The sequence below is a fragment of the Artemia franciscana genome, chromosome 2, assembly GCF_032884065.1.
Source record: "Artemia franciscana chromosome 2, ASM3288406v1, whole genome shotgun sequence".
In the NCBI taxonomy this organism is placed as follows: Eukaryota; Metazoa; Arthropoda; class Branchiopoda; order Anostraca; family Artemiidae; genus Artemia; species Artemia franciscana.
Window position 1 is genome coordinate 65,291,020 of NC_088864.1, and position 22,215 is coordinate 65,313,234.

General features: G+C 33.6%; 1 protein-coding gene and 1 long non-coding RNA gene across 2 annotated transcripts in view; one reads left to right on the top strand and one right to left on the bottom strand.

The window, feature by feature from the left end:
* LOC136043958 (uncharacterized) overlaps positions 1 to 21,517 on the bottom strand; it is a 40,839-nt gene extending 19,322 nt beyond the window's left edge. Inside the window, exons 1-2 of the long non-coding RNA XR_010621764.1 lie at positions 21,418 to 21,517; positions 15,318 to 15,464 (exon numbers count right to left, since the gene is read on the bottom strand). This is a non-coding gene — a long non-coding RNA (uncharacterized LOC136043958). The remainder of the gene's footprint in view (positions 1 to 15,317; positions 15,465 to 21,417) is intronic.
* Positions 20,735 to 22,215, top strand: part of LOC136043957 (m-AAA protease-interacting protein 1, mitochondrial-like) — a 29,605-nt gene continuing 28,124 nt past the window's right edge. The window contains exon 1 of the mRNA XM_065729032.1: positions 20,735 to 20,956. Coding sequence (XP_065585104.1) covers positions 20,774 to 20,956 — 183 coding nt within the window. The 5' untranslated portion in view covers positions 20,735 to 20,773. The remainder of the gene's footprint in view (positions 20,957 to 22,215) is intronic.

The window sequence follows — 22,215 nt, forward strand, 5'->3', positions numbered from 1 at the left end:
GAACAGCAAGTAGGGAGTGACTCGGCTTCTGAAACGCACTCCTGACACAGTTCCTGAATGACAAGGGCCGTTTAGTTAGAATAAGAGGTTTTAAAAAGTTCTAAAAACGCTTTAATGTAAAGAGTGAGGTATAGAGGAGAGGGCGACACCCTCATATACGTAATAATTTCTGTCAATTTTAAGTTTGGTAAAATTCTAGTTAATTGACTTCTTGTTATCTCAGAAAGGGTTTAGGTTAGGAAAATGAAACTTTCAGAGATGAATCTACATACTAAAATGTGTCCCGGAAAGGTATTTTAAAGTACCCACCTCCCCTCTTTCTCCCTCTAGAGGGCCCTGAAATTGGCTTAGATGACAGGTTGAAATTTATTGAAACCTATTAAAATTTTGACAAAACAATATTTTACCTTAATTTTAACTTACTAGTTGCTTTTTCCCTGCCTTCAGTTCTGAAAATGCAATTCCCGTTATTTGAGTAGAATTCTGAGCCATATCAATATTTTTTTCAAAATTTAGGAAATGTATTTGCATGTCTTTAAAACCTTATAAAATGGAATTGAGCAAAGTTATGAAGCTGAAAACAATTTTGTTATACTTCAACTAAGCAGAAGATCTATTTTGCAAGGTTTCACTTTTACAACACACATATTTTTAAAGGTCATCAAAGGTCAGGGCCCTCTAGAGGGAGAAGGAGTGGAGGTAGTTGCTTCAATTTACCTTCCCAGGACATACTTTAGTCTGTAGATTCATCCCGGAAAGTTTCATTTTCCTAACCTAAACCCTTTCTGGAAAACAAGAAGTCAATTAACTAGAATTTTACCAAAACCTTAGAAAAGACCGACTCCTCTTCTATGGAAAATTCTCTTCCTCTACAAAAAATGTCTTACCCTCCTCCCCACCAGAAAAATTCCCCTCCCCCCGAATTATGTCTGTATACCTGGCTATTGTCAACACTATATGTAAACAATTGGCAAATTTCTTAGCTTGCAGATTGACTTGGCTTTGAAACACACTCCTGAAACGACTCCTGAATGACATGAGCTGTTTCAAACAGTTCGTGGTAACGAACTGTAGTAAGGAGCGACCAGCTCAATAGTAACCAAAACTCTAAAAAATTGAATTTTGATATCAATAGCTACATCAAAAGAATCGTATTTTAATGCTGATTTTAAATATATAAGTTTAATCAAGTTTAATCTTACCCATCAAAAGTTAAGAGCCTGAAAAAATTTGCCTTATTTAAGAAAATAGGGGGAAGAACCCCCTAAAAGTCGTAGAATCTTAACGAAAATGACACCATCAGATTCAGCGTATCAGAAGACCTTACTGTAGAAGTTTCAAGCTCCTATCTACAAAAATGTGGAATTTCGTATTTTTTGCCAGAAGACAAATCACGGGTGCGTGTTTATTTGTTTGTTTTTTTTTTCTTTTTTCTTTTTCCCAGGGGTGATCGTATCGACCAAGTGGTCCTAGAATGTCGCAAGAGGACTCATTCTAAGGGAAATGAAAAGTTCTAGTGCCCTTTTTAAGTGACCAAAAAATTGGAGGGCATCTAGGCCCCCTCCCACGCTGATTTTTCCCAAAGTCAACAAATCAAAATTTTGAGATAGCCATTTTGTTCAGCATAGTCGAAAACCATAATTACTATGTCTTTGGAGATGACTTACTCCCCCACAATCCCTAGGGGAGGGGCTGCAAGTTACAAACTTTGACCAGTGTTTACATATAGTAATGGTTATTGGGAAGTGTACAGACGTTTTCAGGGGGATTTTATTTTGTTTGGGAGTGGGGCTTAGGGGAGGGGCTATGTTGGAGGATCTTTCCTTGGAGGAATCTGTCATGGGGGAAGAAAAATTCAATGAAAAGGGCGCAGGATTTTCTAGCATTACTATAAGAAAACAATGAAAAATAAATATGAAAACGTTTTTTCAAATGAAAGGAAGGGGTAGCATTGAAACTTAAAACGAACAGAGATTATTACGCAAATGAGGGGTTCTAAAAATACTTTAGCATAAAGGGCGAGGTATTTAGGAGGAGATAAATACCTCGCTCTTTATGCTAAAGTATTTTTAGTAATTAAATTATTTATTCTACGGCCTTTCTGATTCAGGAGTCATTCTTAAAGAATTGGGACAAAACTGACGATTTAGTGTAAAGAGCGAGGTATTAACGAGGTTACAAACCCCCTCGTATACATAATAAAAATATAAGATTATGAAAGTTTGTTACGTAAGTTAATTCTTAAGTTACGTATATTTTTTACCAATAAAAACATTTGTTAAAAATTAAAAGTTCTAATTGCATTCTTAAGTAACCGAAAAATTGGAGGGCAACTAGACCTCCTTCTCCACCCTTTATTTCTCAAAATCGTCTGATCGAAACTAAGAGAAAGCCATTTAGCCAAAAAAAGAATTAATATACAAATTTCATTTTAATAATTTATGTGAGGAGAGCCAAAACCAAACATGCATTATTTCAAAAACGTTCAGAAATTAAATAAAAAAAAAACTAGGAGTAATTTCTGTTCGTTTTAAGTTTTAATGTCGCTCCTTACTTTCAGCTAAAAAAATTAGTTTTTTTTATTTAATAATTAAAATAAGACGCCCTTTTGAAGCACTAAAAACTTTATTGTAGAGAGCGAGGGAGGCAATATTGAGCAGGAGGCAACCCCTCTCACATGAGGAATAATGTCTGTTTTAAAGTTTAAGTTTTATGTTGATCCTTACTTTCAGTTGACAAAAAATTGTTGTTTTCTGATTTAATATAGACGCCTTTAAGCAACATTACTGAACTAAAAAATGTAATTTAGAAAGGTTTCGTTTTTACATAGCTAAAGGTATTTTTTTTTTTTTTTAATGTACTTTTCAGTTCAACTCAGGTTACTTACAAGATTTTCCTACATCTCATTTTTGTGTGAATGATGTAGATTATTGTGACAAAGCTAAAAGGGATAATTTTTTTCACGTGTTGTAAGACTTAAACTAGAATAGTATCCGGAAACGATTTTTTAACTGAAGAGGAAAAAAGAAAAAAGAGAAAAAAAGTGTGTTTCAAGATAATATTTAATTAACACAAGAACAGTAGACTGTCAAAAAATGAGAAAATGAAAAAAAAAAATCACAAAAAAAGTCTATTTCGTGAAGTATCAAAAAGACTGAATTGAAAAAGAAAAGCTCTTTTGTGTTTATTTACATCAAAAATCAAATAGAATAGCAGAATTGTGTAAAAAAACACCAATTTTCGATGTATTGTCCATAGCTATTATGTTTGGAAGACTATGAGCGTCCAAAGTTATTATCTGTTTTATCTCTAATGGATTTATTGAACCTGAAACGCATGCATAATAAAATAAAAGCTAGCAATATCATAGCGCGTAACAATTTCAAGCATATTTTTAAAATAATTATTTATTCCATGCAGCCTTTTCATTTTCAAATTCAACAAATAAAAACACAGAAAAAAACTGGTATGATATTTAGGATAAGACAGTGGGAAAAAACAAAACAAAAACAAACTATTATTAATAATAGGAAATCTCCAGTTTTTTTTTTATTAATATTTTGACTTAATGTGCCCCAAGGCCATTATCAACGAAAAACGAAAACTATATAAATACAAGAGCTAAACTAAACCCAACATTTAAACAAAAAGGAAACAAAAATAAAACACAGCAAAACACACAGACGACCAACTCAAAAATTCGTATCAAACAGTTCGTGGTAACGAACTGTAGTAAGGAGCGACCCGGCTCAATAGTAACCAAAACTCTAAAAAATGGAATTTTGATACCAATAGCTACATCAAAAGAATCGCATTTTAATGCTGGTTTTAAATATATAAGTTTCATTAAGTTTAGTCTTACCCATCAAAAGTTACGAGCCTGAGAAAATTTGCGTTATTTTAGAAAATAGGGGGAAACGCCCCCTAAATGTCATAAAATCTTAACGAAAATCACACCATCAGATTCAGCGTATCGGAGAACCCTACTGTAGAAGTTTCGAGCTCCTATCTACAAAAATGTGGAATTTTGCATTTTTTGCCAGAAGGCAGATCACGCATGCGTGTTTATTTGTTTTTTTGTTTTTTTTTTGTTTTTTTTCCCCAGGGGTGATCGTATCGACCCAGTTGTCCTAGAATGTTGCAAGAGGGCTCATTCTAACGGAAATGAAAAGTTCTAGTGCCCTTTTTAAGTGACCAAAAAAATTGGAGGGCACCTAGGCCCCCTCCCACGCTAATTATTTTCCCAAAGTCAATGGATCAAAATTTTGAGATAGCCATTTTATTCAGCGTAGTCGAAAAACCTTATAACTATGTCTTTGGGGACGACTTACTCCCCCACAGTCCCCGTGGGAGGGGCAACAAGTTACAAACTTTGACCTGTGCTTACATATAGTAATGGTTATTGGGAAGTATACAGGCGTTTTCAGGAGGATTTTTTTGGTTTGGGGGAGGGGTTGAGAAGAGGGGGATATGCTGGGGGAACTTTCCTTCGAGAATTTGTAATGGGAGAAGAAAATTTCCATGAAGGGAGAGCAGGATTTACTAGCATTATTTAAAAAAAAACAATTAAAAAATAAAAGTGAAAAAGCTTTTTCAGCTGGAAGTAAGGAACAGCAATAAAACTTAAAACAAACAGAAATTATTACCCATATAAGGGGCTCACCTCCTTCTAATACCTCGCTCTTTACGCTAAAGTATTTTCGGTAATTTCAACTACTTATTCTACGGCTTTTGTGATTCAGGGGGTCATTCTTAATGAATTGGGATAAAATTTAAGCTTTAGTGTAAAGAGCGAGGTACTGACGATGGGGCGAATCCCCTCATATATGTAATAAAAACATGAGAACACAAAAGTTCTTTACGTAAGCTAATTTATAAGTTACGTAAATCTTTTACCAATAAAAAGATTCGTAAAAAATTAAAAGTTCTAGTTGCCTTTTTAATTAACCAAAAAATCGGGGGGCAACTAGGCTTCGTCCCCCGCTCTTTTTTTCTCAAAATCATTCGATCAAAATTATGAGAAAGCCATTGAGCCAAAAAAAAAAAAATGCATATTTCGTTTTGATTATTCCTCTGCGGAGAGCCAAAATCAAAACATGCATTGACTCAAAAACGTTCAGAAATTAAATAAAAAAAACAAGTTTTTTCAACTGAAAGTAAGGAGTGACATCAAAACTTAAAACGCACAGAAATTACTTCGTATATGAAAGAGGCTGCTTCCTCATCAACGCCCCGCTCTTTACGCTAAAGTTTTTTACTGTTTTAAAAAGAAGAATTGAGAGAAAGAGTCAAACTTTAGCGTAAAGAGCGGGGCTTTGATGAGGAAGCAGCCTCTTTCATATACGAAGTAATTTCTGTGCGTTTTAAGTTTTGATGTCACTCCTTACTTTCAGTTGAAAAAACTTGTTTTTTTTTATTTAATACTAACAATATCCAACATGACAATAAAGCTTCGTTACTAAAAGTTCCTTTTTCTTTTTTCCATCCTCTTATTTAAAATAATTAGACAAGTTTTTTTCTATATTAACATATTTCGTGTCCATACAAAGATAATTTAAGAAAAGTTAACCCATAGAAGCTCAAAATGAATTCAATTATCACAAGGTGATCTTTTATAAATTCTTAAATCAAACAGTTCGTGGTAACGATCGATGCGGCTCAATAGTGACTGCAAAAAAAGCAAATTTTGATACCAATAGAGTCATCAAAAGAATTAGATTTTTGTACTGATGTTAAATATATAAGTTTCATCAAGTTTAGTAATACTCATCAAAAGTTACGAGCCTGAGAAAATTTGACTTGTTTTCGAAAAAAGAGAGAAATGCCCCCAATGGTTATATAATGGTAATGAAAATCACACAATCAGATTCAGAGTATCAGAGAATCGCATTTTAATGCTGGTTTTAAATATATAAGTTTCATCAAGTTTAGGTTTACCCATCAAAAGTTACGAGCCTGAGAAAATTTGCGTTATTTTAGAAAATAGGGAGGAACACCCCCTAAAAGTCATAGAATATTAACGAAAATCACATCATCAGATTCAGCGTATCAGAGAATCCTACTGTAGAGGTTTGAAGCTTCTATCTGCAAAAATGTGGAATTTTGAGTTTTTTGCCAGAGGAAAGATCACAGATGCGTGTCTATTTGTTGTTTTTTTTTCCAGGGGTGATCGTATCGACTAGTGTTCCTAGAATTTTGCGAGAGGGCTCATTTGAAGAAAAATTTAAAGTTCTAGTGCCCTTTTTAAGTGACCAAAAAATTGACGGGCAACAATGCTCATTTTTTCCCAAAGTCACTGGATCAAAGTTCTGAGATAGCCAATTTGTTCAGAATAGTCGAAAAATCTAGTAACTATGTTTTTGAGGATGAATTAATCCCCCACAGTTCCCGGTGGAAGGGCTGCAGGTTGTGCCCATTGTTTACATATAATATTGGTAATTAGGAAGCATGCAGACGTTTTCAGGGGGATTTTTCCTGGTAGAGGTCGGGGGAGAGGGTTACGTTGGATGATCTTTCCATTGAGGAATTTCTCATGGGGGAAATAGAATTTTCCATGAAGAGGTGCCGGATTTTCCAGGATTATTTAAAAGAGACGATAAATTAAATTAAAACAAGAAGTTTTTTTCAACTGAAAGTAAGGAGCAACATTAAAACTTCAAACGCAGAGAAATTATAATGCATAGAGGGGATGCACCCCTCGTCAATACCTTGCTCTTTACGCTAATTTTTTTTTAGTATTGTCAAAAGAGCTATTTATTCTAATTAAACGGCCTTTGTGATTCATTCTTAAAGAATTAGAACAAAATTCAAAGTTTAGCGTAAAGAGTGAGGTATTAACGAATTGCACCCCCCCTCGTATACGTAATAATTTCTGTCTGTTTTAAGTTTTAATGTTGCTCCTTACTTTCAATTGAAAAAAACTTGTTTTTTAATTAATCAATTATAGGCTCAGAAACTAAAAATATTGGCGCATTGCAAGCAAACACGAAGTCTGAACAGTTTCATTTTCCCGAAAAAATTAAATCTTCACTGGAGCAGAATTATGCTTTTACTTAAACACATCTACAGTTAAGGTGGATTTCTGGCTTTAGGCCAAATTGGTAGACATTTTTGTTGGTCAGTGACATTTTTTTTTTTAGACATGTTGGTCAGTGTTTCTGAAATGTCGTTAGAAAAGTAAAATAAAGTGACTAGAGGTGATGTATACTTATCCTGCATATGACTCTCCTAATAGGGGTTATATCATGTTCTATGGAACCATCAAACCAGGGACCAAATTTTAATTTAGGGAGAAGAGGGAAAGTTCGATTTTTTAGATATTAGCTCCTCCTATTAGTATCATAAATAATTTCTTAGACCACACAGCTTTTCCATTTATAAGAGAGAGTTTACTACTACTACTAACAACTCACCGCAGAACCAAGCCGCCTGAGGCCAACACTGCTACGAACGCTTCCCCTTCCTTCCCAATCTATTTAGAGCCTCCCTCTTTACACCCTCCCAAGAAGTTCCCATTTCCTTTAAATCTTTCTTTATGATACCTTCCCACACAGACGAGGACAACCTGCTTTCCGTTTATCCCTAGACGGTTGACCAAAAGGACAATCTTCGGCAATCTTTCATCCTTCATGCGTAGAACGTACACTAGCCATCTTAACCTTTATTTTATTGTAGCCCTAGAAAGTAGAACTGAACCACGTTTTTCGTACAGCCTATTGTTTGAAATACGGTCTTATTTTACAATTCTCTGAAAAACATCTGGCAAATCGTCATCAGCTTTTCGGAGCGCCCATGCTTCAGAGCCATATTTGACCACTCTCTACTCTCGTCACTGTTGCTTCCAATATTCTAACCTTGGTTTACAGACATATCTTCATATTCTTCCAATTTTTTTTAACTGTGAAAAAACACCATGAGCCTTGGCTATTCTACTTTTAAAATCTTCACTGCTCCCTCCGTCTTTACTAATAATAATTTAAAAAATAACGTTTTTCCGAGGGAAGTAAAGAGCGTAGTTGAAACTTAAAACGAACAAAAAATATTACTTCAGAGCCTATTACTTCAAGGATATATCAAAAATATTACTTCAAGCATATATCAATACAATTTGTGCAAATAAATAAACTGGTGATACTTCCCTATGTTTGTAGGATTAGAGAAAACTAGCGCTTTACTGAAAACACAACACATTATAGGAGTTTTGACACGGTAAAAGTAAACCATTTAAGGACACTTTTAACAATATGAAAGTAAAGAATTTTTAGATTGTTGCTTTTTTCGTTCATTTTGGAATCACCTCGGCACAATGAGCTCAGTTCAATGATTGAATGTCGTTTTTGATCTGAATTAAATAAAAAAAACGAGTTTTTTTAACTGAAAGTAAGGAGCGACATTAAAACTTAAAACGCACAGAAATTACTTCGTATATGAAAGAGGCTGCTTCCTCATCAACGCCCCGCTCTTTACGCTAAAGTTTGACTCTTTCTCTCAATTCTTCTTTTTAAAACAGTAAAAAAAACTTTAGCGTAAAGAGCGGGGCGTTGATGAGGAAGCAGCCTCTTTCATATACGAAGTAATTTCTGTGCGTTTTAAGTTTTAATGTCGCTCCTTACTTTCAGTTAAAAAAACTCGTTTTTTTTATGTAATTTCTGAACGTTTTTGAATCAATGCATGTTTTGATTTTGGCTTTCCGCAGAGTAATAATCAAAACGAAATTTTGCATATTTTTTTTTGGGGGGGGGGCTAAATGGCTTTCTCATAATTTTGATCGAATGATTTTGAGAAAAAAAGAGTGGGGGCGAAGCCTAGTTGCCCTCCGATTTTTTGGTTAATTAAAAAGGCAACTAGAACTTTTAATTTTTTACGAATCTTTTTATTGGTAAAAGATTTACGTAACTTATAAATTAGCTTACGTAAAGAACTTTTGTATTCTCATGTTTTTATTACATATATGAGGGGATTCGCCCCATCGTCAGTACCTCGCTCTTTACACTAAAGCTTAAATTTTATCCCAATTCATTAAGAATGATCCCTGAATCATAAAAGCCGTAGAATAAATAGTTGAAATTACTAAAAATACTTTAGCGTAAAGAGCTAGGTATCATAAGGAGGTGAGCCCCTTATATGGGTAATAATTTCTGTTTGTTCTAAGTTTTATTGCTGTTCCTTACTTCCAGGTGAAAAAGCTTTTTCACATTTATTTTTTAATCTTTTTTTAAATAATGCTAGTAAATCCTGCTCTCCCTTCATGGAAGTTTTCTTCTCCCATGACAAATTCTCGATGGAAAGTTCCCCCAGCATATCCCCCTCTTCACAACCCCTCCCCCCAACCAAAAAAATCCTCCTGAAAACGCCTGTATACTTCCCAATAACCATTACTATATGTAAGCACAGGTCAAAGTTTGTAACTTGTTGCCCCTCCCACGGGGACTGTGGGGGAGTAAGTCGTCCCCAAAGACATAGTTATAAGGTTTTTCGACTACGCTGAATAAAATGGCTATCTCAGAATTTTGATCCGTTGACTTTGGGAAAATAATTAGCGTGGGAGGGGGCCTAGGTGCCCTCCAATTTTTTTGGTCACTTAAAAAGGGCACTAGAACTTTTCATTTCCGTTAGAATGAGCCCTTTTGCGACATTCTAGGACCACTTGGTCGATACGATGACCCCTGGAAAAAAAACAAAAAAACAAACAAACAAATAAACACGCACCCGTGATTTGTCTTCTGGCAAAAAATGCAAAATTCCACATTTTTGTAGATAGGAGCTTGAAACTTCTACAGTAGGGTTCTCTGATACGCTGAATCTGATGGTGTCATTTTCGTTAAGATTCTATTACTTTTAGGGGGTGTTTCCCCCTATTTTCTAAAATAACGCAAATTTTCTCAGGCTCGTAACTTTTGATGGGTAAGACTAAACTTGATGAAACTTATATATTTAAAACCAACATTAAAATGCGATTCTTTTGATATAGCTATTGGTATCAAAATTCCATTTTTTAGAGTTTTGGTTACTATTGAGCCGGGTCGCTCCTTACTACAGTTCGTTACCACGAACTGTTTGAAAGGACGTTTCATGATTATTTTGTAGACAAGTTCGAAGAGCAATCTTGTTAGTATTAAGACTACAAACTCGTACAATTTAAATTTTCAATTTACAATTCAAAATTTAAAATTATTTACAATTTAAAATTTTCCGTTTTATAAAGAGTAGTAACTGGATTTCCAGAGTTCATATTACGGCTGACATGTTCTTCAATTCGAGTAATCCAAGGTGACACCAAGATGTTACCTGATAAATCAATCCATTATTTTGTATGATACTTAATGACTTTAAACTTATTATTTTTATGCCTAAATTTATAAAATAATTTTGATTATATGCTGAGAGTTTCTCATATGAAAATCTCCTGTAAGACTATGAAAAGTGTTATAAATTGGTTTGTTGTTGTGAGGCTTCATACTTACTTTTGACTACAAAATCAATATTCTTATTTTTTATACTTAGCTTTTGTGTTTTCAGTAAAGCGCTAGTTTTCTGTAATTCTACAAACATAGGGAAATATCACCAGTTTATTTATTTGCACTATTTTTATTGATATATGTTAGATGCAAAAAGATATTTTAAAAATAAGAAATAGATTTTTAATTTTTTGTTTTAGAAAATCAAATTTAGTAGCACATAAAAAAGTAGCTCTAGGTAAGTAGCTCCGACACAAAAGGTTAACTAAGCGGACAGGTTTGCAAATCGACATGTTTTTGGAAAATTTTGCTAGCTCAACAGAAATGAGCCTTTTGGCTTAGGAAGTTATTTGACCTGTCCCTAAATAGAAAGCTACTCATTACTTAGAAATGAATCGAAATCTAGAAAAAAAAGATCATTTCTTGTCTTGGTACGATAAATGGTCTTATAAATTGATTTTTATTTCATTTCAAAAAGTTTAGGAAAAATTACCTCAAATCTTCTACAGAGCTGTTTTAGTTTGTTTTTCTTCCTCTTTGGATGCCCAATCTTACGTATGGATATCATATTACGATGAAATTGTCAAGTAAATAATTTGAATAAGTAAGTATGACAATAAGTAATTCTTCTTTTAATATACAGCTTCGAGTGGTTCCAGAACCACATGTCTACATCTTTCCAACCACTAAGTGGCAAGGGGTTGGGGTCAGAGGCTTAATTTTCTGTGGGGCAAGAGGGGGTAGCAACCCCTCCCAGTTCTCAGTTTTCCACCACCACCCCAGATCCCCCCCCCCCTGTGCTGAAATTTAGTTTCTTCAGAAAGGTTGTCAAAACCAAGATAAGCTTGCATAATTGAAGCATCCACTGAAACAGGTCAATTTTCTTTACTACATCTTTACCTTTTTTTATTACTATATGACTCGTTTTTCAGCTTGCTCTGTCATTTTATTTTGTTTGGGAAAATTTGTCCACTCCTTGACCCCTCCCCCCACATAATTTTGACCAATTTACGCCATTCGTTGGGTTATGCATTCGTTGGGTATTGGGTAAACTAAGAATGTCTTTGCAAACTATGAACTGGATAACCTCTGTTCCCCTTTGAACCAAAATGCTTAACGACATGCGCGCATCCACAAAGGGGCGTCCCCTCAAGAAAAAAAAACAGTTTGTTTTTAATCCTATTTAATATGCTCGGTTTTAATCATTCATTCCTTAGTCCCTACTCAAAACTTACATTCAGAGAGCTAAAATAAACTTAATGTAATGCCTTAAAATACTTTTTTTTTCTAAAGAATTTTTAAAGTTTTCCGCTGGTTGGCCCAGGGACCCCCAGTCAGCCCCCTCCCGTAATTGTTTTCTTAGTGCGCCACTACTTGATAAAAAAAAAGGAGTGCATTACATTTATAAATGCACTGAAATTATTTGAATAATACTCATATAGAAGGGACGAAATCGTGATTGAAAAAAAAAAGCAGGAATCCAACGTAATACAGTCTTATTTGGAGTCTAACGCTGTATTAACAGAGCCAGGTAACAGGAGAAAGGGGGAAAAAACAAAAAAAAACTTAGTTAATCATCTAAAGAAAAAGACAAAGAGCAACACAAACAAAAGAGAAAAAAAGAACAAAAGACAAAAAAAATACTGTGAAACTGTAAAAAGTCAGCTAGATATATTTTGAATTAGGAAAGCCACATTATGAACACAGCCTACATGAATCAAGCTTACTTTCACCGAACTCTCTTACGATTCTAACAACGTGATTCATTTATTTTCAAAACTGATATTTGTGTTTTATAAGAACAAAAAACAAGCAAAAACTATTAAAATGGACAAAAAACCACATAAAAAAGCATGAACGTATTCCATAAAGTGTCAAAAAGACTAAAATGAAAAAATAGCTCTACTATGTTTATTTGTTTACATTAAAAATAAAGTAAACAGTGCAGCAAGAAAATCAATTCCCGATATAGTATATATAATTATTATGTTCGAAAGATTAAAATTCTGCAGCGTTATTTCCTGTAGCAACAGCGTTACAGCATGACTTATTTGTTTTCAAAATTAGTTTCAAATTTCAAAATTTTCACCCTGTATAAACAGAACCTAAATGCACCGGACTCTTTTCTGATGCTAACAGTGTGATATATTTATTTTCAAAATTAATGGCTATACTTTTCTAGGTGGAAAAAGGCTTTTTTTAGAAACGGCAATACAATGGCATCCTTTTGATTCGGAAAATTCTTAGAATGCGGTATTCTACATAAATAAACTGTAATAGTATTCTCATTCTATACAATGAGAAGAACATTATTTGAATGGAGCTTTAGTGAATAGATTCTTTATGAACATTTGATGGGCTTTTTTCAAGGGGTTAGGAGCTTAAAGTAACTTCTGGATATCCTTATAGTTATTTTTGTGAACTGGTAGCAATGACACGAGTAATATTTAAAAAAATTGCTGAGTGACTGAAAATAGGACAAGGAGGAATATGACCGCCATCTTTTTGTTTACTTGAAATCCTAACCAGACATATTATAAGACTGATTATAACCATTGTCTGCTTTTGGGCAGATTTGTCTTCATGTAACTCCTGTTCAGGTTCTTTTGGAAGTCGTATCGGTTCAGAAATTTAAAATTCATACGATGCTTCCTATTTTTTTAATTTTCGGGCATGAAAGAGTAAGGTTAGGGGTAAAAAGTATGGTGTTCAGGGATTCACAAAAATATATTTCAAATAAAAGTTGTTTGGAACAGAAGTAAGAAGTAAAATTACGAGTTGAAATTAGTGGAGACAATCATACAAAATCCAAATTAAAATTGGATAAATATTACTATGAACAAAAAAAAATCAAAACCAAAAAATATGGAACTTAAAACTAAAAATTAAGTCTAACTTAAAAATTTTTGAAATTAGCATAGATAAGAGTTTAGCTATCATCCCCTAAATCCCCCTAACCCAAGGGAACCCTGTTTCCTGGTGTTTAGTAGAATACAATATCATAAATTTTATTTAATTTCCTCGAAATTTTACTTGGTAAACTCAAGAAGCGTAAAAAATTTGAAATACTATGACAAATGAACAATTTTCAGGTGGAAAAGTGTTAGGCTTTCACGATGAACAAAAGTACAATTTATTGTACGTAATCTATCCTGTATCGTAAGCTATCCTAATTAAAAGTAGCAATTTATACATATACGACACTGACAGACACAGTTCAAAATAACAATTTTCAATTTCAATCTTGGTAGCTTGAAGATTAGCAAAAATTTTGTACGTTTTGTTTGAAGGGTAATATTTCTTAGTTTGGCTTAGGGCCTGAGCGTTTGAAAAAAAAAAATTCTGATGCCTGTTTTAGTCAAAATCAAATACCATTTGTGAGGTAATTTATTTTCGCCATGGCACTTCATATAGAAGAAGTTGTTGTGGGAACTTTCGAAGGAAATTATTCGGTCGGAAATTCAAAGTTCTGGTGCCCCTTTTAAGAATCGAGAGGACTGAAAAGAAGCCAGCCCTTCCCATACCCTTCTTTTTTGTCCTCCCATCCCAAGTCTCCAAACTTAAAACATGATTATCCCTTTCTCCCCGAATACTCGGAAATTTTTAACTCGATTTCCATCTCTTGTTCTCGAGATGTCACAGATGTGCCATTTTGATCATCTAGGCCAATAAATTCTCTCAATTTGTGTCTCTCCCTACCCCAAATCAAAATTGGCGGCCCATTCGGCTTCCCAGCTCCCAAATAAAATTTCAACTCAATCCTCCAAGCCATTCCTGAGGTTTTACAAACATTATATTTTGACATCAAGGATATACATAGTTTCAGTTCAATTACCTCTACCCTCTCACCCATTTTCAACTTCATAATCACTTCCCCCTTACCTGGAAGTTTCAGATTGACACCCCAGCAGTTTTTGGTACATTGCAGGTGCGTCATTTTGATAGGCTAGTAACATATAGTGTTTTTATTAAAAGTTTATGGTTATTTGTGCATAGATTACAAATCCCATGGGAACTTACAATGCAAGAATGCTTTGTGGATTAGAGGGAAGAACTGTTCTACCCCTTTTCCCTCCCCCGGTGGAAAATTTGAATTTCCCTTGCTATAGTATCCCACATCCTTTCTTAAACAATTCCTAAGAGTTCCAGCTTAAACCCCAGATCGCTCCAAAGATATGACAGATATAGCATTCCGTTGGCCTGAATGTAAATAGCGTATTTTATTTTAAATCTGTTCATACCCCCAAGTCAAAATTTAGGTTCTAACTATCCCTACCCTTTTTCAACCCTCTCAAGAAGCTTTAACCTGATACCTCAAGCTGTTCGCAAAGTAATGCATTTATGTCATTTTGATAGCTTGCCAACACACAGCGTCTTTAGATTTGTCAAGCTAATTAACTATGCATAGATTTTAACTATGTATAGAAGTCCTATAAGGAACTTCACCTTTTCTACTAAAATCTATCTGTGAACAATGGCTAATTTACTAAGATCCTTACCGACAGATCTGTGGACGGTTACATTGGACCTGGAGGCTTACTTATTGGAAGATTCAAAGTTTCTGAATAGAATGAGTGTCTCAAAATTTGGAATTGGGTGTTTTAACGCCACCGCGGCCACCCAAGAAATCTTGCATCACCAAGAGGATTAGCTGGGTCAGAATAGGCAGGTTAGGTTAGTCCATGTCTATGTCTATGCCTATGTCTATGTCTATGTCTTTGTCTACGTCTATGTCTATATCTATGTCTATATCTATTTTTGTCTATATCTGTGTCTATGTCTATGTCTGTTTCTATGTCTATGCCTATGTCCGTTCTTATGTCTATGTCTATGTCTATATCTTTTTCTATTTTGACCTACCTGAATTAAAAGGTGGCGGAGAACATATGGTGGCGGAAAACCGCGTTGATGTCAAAACACTGCTACAGAAATTTTAGATCCAATGTCATGCAGCATACACGAGGGAGGGGCTGAGTAGCAGAAAGCAATAAGGCCACTCTTTTCCTTCTAAAATGATATTAGAACCTTTAATTTCTGCTTGAATGTGCTTAATCCTTAGCTTCTATGACCATCCTTTCATGAGAAGTGGTCAGGTTAATTTTTTTTTCACAGATCCCATTTTGGGACGATCAGTATTTTTTTTTTCTGTTTGCACTTCTGTATTAGGGTTCCCTTAGCCAAAGGCCTTAATGATACAGGCTTTAAGTCGGTCAGCAAAAAAAATGGGACTCTTTCTTCGATTCCGCTTTCCCTTTTGGAGAGATAATGCCTTGCTTTATATATATATATATATATATATATATATATATATATATATATATATATATATATATATATATATATATATATATATATATATATATATATATATATCATTGAGTTCCTACTGGTGCAAGGATTTATTTACGACTGTAAGCTTCAAACTGATGAAGGACGGAAAGCTCTTTAATCCTTTTTTCTTATACCCCCCCCCCTCATCAAAATGCTTGACCGTTTTGGACCAGATAACAACCCCTGAAAGTTTCATGTCAATTGCACACCTAACAGGAAGCGATTCCTCCTCCTCATTCCTGTTATGAAATTTCCTTAATTTCGTTATTTTGATCGGATGTTTTTGGGAGTTACGCTGAGGGTGGATTACAGAAAAGGCCACGAAACGGGCTTGGTTTGTCCTCCATTCACTTTCGACTCATACAAGGGACACTTCTAACTTTAAATTGAATGAGTTTCTTCCAAAGTTTCCACGAGCACTCCTTTCACACAAAGTGGCTAAAGAAAAAAAGAAAAAAATTGTTGGTAGCTTTTTTGCTTAGGCCACACTACCGTAATGTCCTTGAATATCGTATCACGATCTTATCCTTCAATTTTTAGTCACGAAGTTCAGAAACCCTTATAAACCAATTTTGATGGAAATCAACTAATATTTCTGAAATATTGCAGTTAGATTGTTTTGATTTAGGATTGTCGTAATACGATCAAATGGCCGTAAGTATTTTTAATCATTAACATTAAAACCTTTAAGAATCAGTCCCTATTAATATCAAATAAAAAAAAAGTTTTTTTTAAGCTGAAAGCAAGGAGCAACATTAAAACTTATGGTGAACAGAAATTATTACATTATAGAAAGGGGGTTGCCCACTTTTCAATACCTCGCTCTTCACGCTAAAGTTTTTAAATATTAAATAAAAAATCTCATTGTTCTAATTAACCGACACTTGTTTTTTGGGAGTCGTTCTTGAAGGAATGTGACAAAAAGTCGCACTTTAGCGTAAAGAGCCAGGTATTGAAGAGGGAGCAGCCCCCCTCATAACGTAATAATTTCTGTTTGTTTCAATTTTTTGTTGCTCTGTACTTTCATTTGAAAAAAAAAATTATTTTATTTAATGCCTGATTCTATGTTAAATAAGGCCGAGAGCACTCTATTCGTGGAAAAATTCTCTAGACAATTTAATCCCGGTGAAAATTTACCCCAGCGAGTTACTATTAACAACTCCAAATGTAAAACTGAGTTGTCAAAGAGCAAATAGGGTAAATAAAAATAATTTCTTGCAGGAATTCTGCAAAATCCTCCAGTTTAAAATTCTCTCTAAAAAGTTCACCCCCTACCGTAAATTTCATTATCCATGGAAAATTCTGCCCTTGAAAAATCCTCCAAAAAAATTCACCCTCGGTCCCCCCCACCCAAAAAATATTTGCATACTTCCTAACAACAGATACTATGCGTAAACAGTGGGAAAATGTCATGGCTTAAAGGTCTGTCCCCAGGAGCTCCGAGGGAGGGGTGCCATGTTATCTCTAAAGGCATAGTTATTGGACCTTAAAACTGTGCTGGGCAAAATGACTATCTCGGAATTTTGATCCAACTGCTTTGGAAAAAAAGGGGACAATTGAACTGCCTTCCAATCATTTTGTTCACTTGAAAAGCGAAACAAAACTTTAAATTTCTGTCAGAATGAGTCCTCTCCCGATATTTTAGAACCACGGGTTGAATACGATCTCCATTGCGGAATACAAAAATAAAACTAACAAATTAACACGCATCCCTGACCTTTCTTTCGAAAAAATTGTAATTTTCCACATTTTTGAAGATGGGAGCTCTAAATCTCTACAGTAGGGTTCTCTGATGCGCTGGATCTGATGGTGTGATATTTATTGAAATGCATTGACTCTTAAGGGATGTTTGCCACCTTTTTTGAAAATCAGGCAAATTTTCTGAGGCTCGTAACCATCGATGGGTAAAAATTAACCTAATGAATCGTATATATTCTGAATCAGCATAATAGGCCAATTTTTTAAAATATTTATTTATATTAAAATTCAGTATTTTTGAGTTTGGGTACCATTGAGCTACGTCACTCCTTACTTACAGTTCGTTATCAAGAGCTGTTTGATCTCTGTGATCCTTAGTTGACAGAGATAACATATGTTTATTTATGGGAAAGTATTGGTATAGGATAACGGAAGTTGCATGGGTCTTCCAAAATGAATGCGAAGAATTAAGGGACAGAAACTCCCCTAATGTATGGGTGAGGGGTTTCAATAACATTTTATGCATAATCCAATAAAAAATTCTTGCTTCCATTTTCTTGCAGTCAAATCTACGATTGCAATCTTTTTTTTTGTACTCAAAATTTCTTTACGGTAAGAAAGAGCTGTCAACCCCCTTAGCATCCAAATTGTACGCTTATTCCAAATATGCTCTTACAAATTACATAGTAAATTAACCCTTCGTGTTTGATCTCAATTAGCTCTAGCCAAAAATTAGAAAAATTTTCAACACAGAAAAAAAACCAAAGGTTTCCTTCCTATTATCATGTGTAAACAGTGAGTACAGCTGCATAGACAGGCAATAATCCTTCATTTTTATTTATTTTATATGTGTTAGAGGTGACTGAACCATGACTTAGAAATATAGTCTCTGAAACTGAGTGAGTGGCTTTGTATTGGCTATGATTTTATAATTTGATATGGCTCTAATTTTTTTGCATTTTTACTCGAACTCCATTCAAAAATTCCCTCGATCTCACAGAAAATACGAAATTCTGTATCTTCATGAACCAGAGCTATATAAGAACTATATAACATGGGGTCCTCAAACAAGCTGAATTACCCGGAGGAATATACATTAATCACATACTCCTTTTTAAGGGAGATTCTTTACTTTTTCTAAAAAATCAAACTGTCTTACGCAAGTGGTTTTGAATAGTGGGAAACACCAGTGATAAGCTTGGCTCTTTAATTACTATTCATTACCATAAATTGTTTACAAGTGGAGGTATTTAAAGAGGTGAAAGTCCCAAACTCTATCAGCCTTAGCTACTTCAATCATATACTTCGAAAACCCTTGACCGGGTTTTGGATACACAAGGAAGAAAGTGAGTAGGATACGAAGATTACTAGATATTTCAATGCATGGATATTTTCAATAAAACTTCTTAGGGGTAAGTTTTCCTGGGACAAGCTTTCAGGGAGTTTATTCTTTTAGTGACTTAAGTATAATACAAGAGAAAAACATTCAATATTTTAATAATAGTTATTTTTTTGAAATTTTCCAAAATTTGATGTAACCTACAAACAGGATAAAAAAAACGACGGAAAAATTTAAAAACGGGTACACCGTAAAGGAAAAGCAAAAACAAGAAGAAAGGCTTTTTTTGCCACACTTTTTCTGGATCTTGTACAATCGTAAATAACAATAGTGGTAGAGTCGTGAAACCGTTTAAAATTGTCTTAAAATTTGCGTTTAACAGAAAACCAGAAAATAAATCAGTCAATGAAGCAACAAGAATACTGTTTTTAAATTTCAGCGCTCATAAGAAAAAAGGGCTTCCACAAACCTTTCCACAATTCTTGATTTGAGCATTATTTCGAGAAAAAAAAAGTTTCTATCAAACTCAGCAAAAACGCTTTGACGTGAAATTGTAATTAAATTGAATTTTACCGTAAGAATTCATTTTTAAAGATTAGTCCCTATTTTTTTGAATTTCATGTTTAACTTTGACATTGTTTTCAAATTTTAAGTCATTGTGATATATACTTCTTCTTAAAGTTTTTAAAATACAAAAAAAAATAATTATTTTAATTATTTAATTATTTTATTTTTTATTATTTTAATTATTTTAATTATCTTAAAATTTAATTTTAAAGGCACTCGAAAACTTAAAGAAAGCTATTGAATGACTGTTGTTGTTTGGGGTTTGACATGTTCGACCAATAGGTTATATGCAATTTTATCAATCAATTGTTCTGTGACTTATGTGATCACTAGCTTGCTTGGGTGTCACTTTGGTCAATATCCACTGAATTTTGCCATATATCTCTCATCTTGCTATTGATAGGGGGTTAATCAGCAGAATCAGTTGCCTGCGTTGAAAATTAGGAATCAAATTAATGAAAACTGACCATTCAAACATCATTTAAATTATACATACAACTTAATTCTAATAAATAATACAAAACGAACTTTTAACCCGTCTCCTAAGCCAGGTATAAAAATTTAAGCAAATAAAATACAAATAAGATAACTCTAAATAAATAATGCAGGCAAGGCAAAAAAAGGAAATGAACCAAACCAGTAGCCTTAATGGTAAATATTTTGCATTTCATATAACTGACTTACCAATAAAGTGAACATACCACTCAATACCTTTTATTATGTTCTTTACAAGTATATTAATCCGCTTTTTTCGCAAATTAGAATTCAAGCACTTTTTGACCTAACCTAACTAACCCCACCTAACCTAACTATAAATAATTTTGGTGTTTCGTAGTATTATTTTGTCGAAAACAACCAAAAACGCATAATTTATTGTTAAAGAGCTCATTTTTAAGAGCTCAAAAAGTGCTGAAATTATGATTCTGCGATAAACGTATTATCGAGTGCTATGTTTAAAGTTTGAGACCAATGTTTTAAGCCTTTTTATACCCCATATTTTGGTCATTTTTAAGAGTTCAAAAAGTGCTTAAATTTGAATTTGCAATAGAAGCGATTATTATATTCGTAAAGAACATAAAAAAATCATGGAGTGGTATGTTTACTTTAATGGTAAGTCAATTATATGAACTACGAAATATTTACGGCCTTAACAAATGTACCAAATAAGTTTGTTCTTAGTCAAACGGCCCAGTCGTAAGGAAGAATGGTAGAGAGAGAACTAGTGATTTGTTTCAGAAGGGTCTAACCTAATTGTCTGAATCTATTGACGATCTATCCGTAAAACTCCAGCTGAAAGAGCAGCCATATCGATAGTCCCTTAAAAGAGAGTTACTTGTAGATGGTATGTTTTGGCAAATGCTTCAATTTCATTTTGCGTGCAATGTCTTGTAAAATTTTTGTTAGAAAATTTAGTAATTCCGGCCCGAAGTTTGCTAATAAATACCCCGTTTTCTTATTCCAAAATCCCTTCGAATGGATTTCTGTCAAATTAGATGCAAAGCTACTCCAGAATAAGTGGGATAAAGAGTTCAATATAGAGCTATTTAAAGAAGGCTCTAAACAGGTGAATAGATTATCTTTAAAATCTTTAGCCTGGTCAATGAATTTACCGGGAAGTTTTCCGATGAAATTTTATTTAGTATATGCCTAGTTAATTACTTATAAACAAGGAAACATTTTCAGAAAACAATTCTCCCTTCATAATATAGGCCTATAGAATAGCTTAATTGTAGCTGACAGATTTTGCATACATCTCTTTGGTACTTTACCCCCCCCCCCTAATTTGCAAATATACAGCTCAAATTTTATTATTACAATGTAGGTAAAATTATAGTAAACCATATAACTTGCTTTGAATATATCACTTGATGCCTTTTTTTTATGTTATTTTCAAATTTAATAATCTCTTCTACCTCAAATTCATATTAAAACACTTTTTGAGCCCTTAAAAATGACCTTAATATGGGGTATAAAAAAGGCTAAAAACATTTGTATCAAACTTTAAAATATTGATCTGAAACTTACTGTTTCATTATAAATCCATTTTTTCAACATTATATAATCCACAAGCACTGATTTTCTAACAATAATTTGGATAAATTAATTTTATCAATGCTATCATCTTTTCTTCTTTGCACTAAGAAAATGTTGCATTATTTTGTCTAAAACAGCAAGGAGAAAACCTAGTAATATTTTGTTGGAAACAACTGATAACTTGTACTTCAATTGAAAATTTGTCATTTTTAAGAGCTTAGAAAGTGCTTAAATTTGAATTTGTGGTAAAAGCAACTATTATATTTGTAAAGAACATAAAAATAGGTATCAAGTGGTATGTTTGCCTTATTGGTAAGTTAGTTATATGAACTGTCATAGAGTTTTGAAAATTTGTCATTTGTAAGAGCTAAAAAAGTACTTAAATATCAATTTAAGGTAGAAACAATTATTATATTCATAAAGAACATAAAAAAAGGCATTGAATGGTATATTCACTTTATATGAAAGCCAGTTATGTGGTTTGCTATAAATTTGCCATAATGTATTTTGTCACCTGTTACTTCTTTTTGGAGTAAGACAAATAAAAAGGATATGCAAACTTGAGAAATAAGCAAAACCAAGAGACTATGCAAGTTGAATTTTTGTTGGGTCAAGTGGATTTCTTTTTAACAAACATCTATGTAGGAATGGACCAAAGGAGATGAAGGGGTGTAGAATTGAGAAATACTGAAACTCAGGGTAGTTCACAGGTTAGATTCCAAAGGATTACAGTATTTGGGGACATTTGGAAGCCTTGTGTTTTGTAGCCTATCTTATAGAATTTATCTA